Consider the following 2,500-nt stretch of genomic DNA (forward strand, 5'->3'; position numbering starts at 1 on the left):
GAAGAAAGTATAGCATTATTTTTATTTGGCAAATATTTATATATATTATATTTATACATATATAAATGATATTTCTATTTCTTTCAGAAAGAGAGTGTATTTCCTTCTAGAACGGTCCAGATCACGGACGCAGCCATGCCATTCCATTTGTCTGGAAGCGGCCATTATGACTCATCGGTCATCTCACTGCTTTCTCACTGTCGCCCCTTTATCCTCCCCTCCTCTTTGACTCGTCTCCTCTCCTCTTCTCCTTATCCTCTGGCTCCTTCCATCCACACTGCCTTGACCTCCTTCACCTGTGGCTCACCCTTCTCTCACCCCCTCCTCCCCCCCACCCACCCCACCCCACCCCACCCAGCAGACCCACCTCCTCCACAGCTACGACCAGCTGCCCCGCTCCCTCAGCTCCGTCAGCCTGCTGCGCTCCACGCCCTCACCGCTCCCCCACTCCATGAGCGCCTCCACCTCCCCCGTCCCCCCACAGATGCTCTCGTCCGTCTCCCCCGTCCCCCCTCAGATGGTGTCTCTCTCCGCGTCCCCTCTCCCCCTGCAGGTCAACTCCTCCAGCCCCTTCCCGGAGCCCAAGCACGGCCGCCACTTCTCCAGCGAGTCCACGCACTCCCACTCCTCGGCGGAGGAGCAGCGGGGCGACAGCATGGGCGGCGGCGGTGGCGGCGGCGGCGGCGGCATGGGCACGGGAAGCACCAGCACCCACTCCTCCGGGTGCCGCTCCACGCACCGGGAGCGCCGCTCCTGGCAGGACCTCATCGAGACACCCCTGACCAGCTCTGGGCTGCACTTCCTGCAGACGGGCCCCGGGGACGGCGGCGGCGGCGGCGGTGGCGGCGGCGGTGGCGAGGGGGGCTACGGAGGCAGCATCATGGGGCTGGGCGGCGTCGGGGGCATGTCCGGGGACATGGGCCCGTACGGCGGGCTGGGGAGGCACAGCATGTCCCCCGAGCGGCGCCGGCAGGCCACGCTGCCCGTGCGGAGGCACCACGCCGCCGAGCGGGACCGCGAGAGGGACGGGCCCTTCCCGCTGGAGCGGGGGCCGCACACGCACGCGCACACGCACCGGCGCTCGCACAAGCAGCGCAGCCAGAGCCTGCCCCGGAACAGGGACCCGCGGCCGGGCAAGCCCCTGCACACCCCCGCCCGCATGGAGGAGCGGAGCGAGGACGAGGAGGCGGAGGAGCACCCCGCCGAGCTCCACCAGCCCGAGGACGAAGGTGAGGAGCGGCCACGGGCCCCTGGCCACGCCCCCCCCCCCGGCCCCGCCCCCCCCCCGACCACGCCCCGTCTGCACCCAAACGTTTATTGACTTTGTGGCTGGATCAGGAGTTTAGCTTGTGGCTGAAGCGTTTCACCCCGTTTCCCCCTGTTAAATACACTCTATTTAACAATTATTGCATAATTGTTTTCGTATATACTACACGTGAACACTCTAACAATAAACAAGATAACACTTTTCGCCGGGATTTATTCGTCTTTATTAGCGGTTCATTTGTTTTTATTAGCGTGACGAGACGACCGTCACGCTCGCTCAAACAATATCCCCGAGTTTGAGATCTCAATCACGGGACATCGCCCAATATCCCGAGCTAGCGAACCAACCAAATTGCGCACATCTTTCAGGAGGTTCACGTGTAGCATGTACTAAACTCTTATTATATAGCAGCGCGTGATCTTTCCTCACGAGTTAATCTACGTCGCCACACTGACACATTTCAAGTGTCCTACATCTCAGACACCTCGTCCCCTAGCCCCTTGTTTATATGTGTTCAGGCCTGAAGTGGAAACAGGTTTGTAGACCGCCCTAGTTAAGAGAGCGGAACAAGCCCTGTGACGGCAGGGAAATAAGGGCCACAAACAGCCAAAGGACTTCACCACGCTCCTCTTAAAGTGGACCTGTGTTGCACCAGCAGTGATGAGGAAACGCAGCAAAGTAACCCACTTCTCTCTTTTCTTTTTCCACCTCCTTCGCCCTCCCGGGGGGGCGGGCGCAGAGCTGTGGGAGATGAGGGGCGAGGGCCGCGAGAGGCGGGTGTCGGAAGGCAGGGAGCGGCGGGTCTCGGAGGGCCGCGAGGGCGGCCGCGAGGGGCCGGAGGGGCCCGCCGTGCCCATGGACGGGCTGGAGCAGCTGTACCGCGCCCTGGAGCAGGCCAACATCACGGCCATGGGCGACCCCCGGCCCTGCAGCCGGCAGGAGCTGCGGCGCTGCTTCACCCAGCGGACGCGGGACCCCCTGCTCAACGAGAGGCTGCACAGGGTGCGCGCCCTCCGGAGCACTCTGAAGGTACCGGACCCGGCGCACGCGCCGCCGCAGCACAGCCACTGAGAGAGAGAGAGAGAGAGAGGGAGGGAGAGAGTACCGTCGTTACTTTATTCGTTGTAGTGTTGTTATTGAAAAAGAAAGAGAAGCAAAACACGCCGAAATCTTCTGTGAGTTAAAGCATTCCTACTTTTTTTTTCTTCATCTTCTCCTCCTTCTTCTTCTTCT

The 2,500-nt window shown here is 61.1% G+C and overlaps 1 protein-coding gene across 1 annotated transcript in view; it reads left to right on the plus strand.

Moving 5' to 3' along the window:
- The window catches only part of LOC311344797 (connector enhancer of kinase suppressor of ras 2), a gene marked incomplete at both ends in the record, with an annotated part of 53,224 nt that overhangs the window by 50,045 nt on the left and 679 nt on the right, over positions 1-2,500 (plus strand). The window contains 2 exons of the mRNA XM_084469137.1: positions 362-1,229; positions 2,007-2,296. Of these exons, the coding sequence (XP_084325263.1) occupies positions 362-1,229; positions 2,007-2,296 (1,158 nt within the window). The remainder of the gene's footprint in view (positions 1-361; positions 1,230-2,006; positions 2,297-2,500) is intronic.

Source organism: Micromesistius poutassou (assembly GCF_964030765.1).
Source record: "Micromesistius poutassou genome assembly, chromosome: 6".
Classification (NCBI taxonomy): domain Eukaryota; kingdom Metazoa; phylum Chordata; class Actinopteri; order Gadiformes; family Gadidae; genus Micromesistius; species Micromesistius poutassou.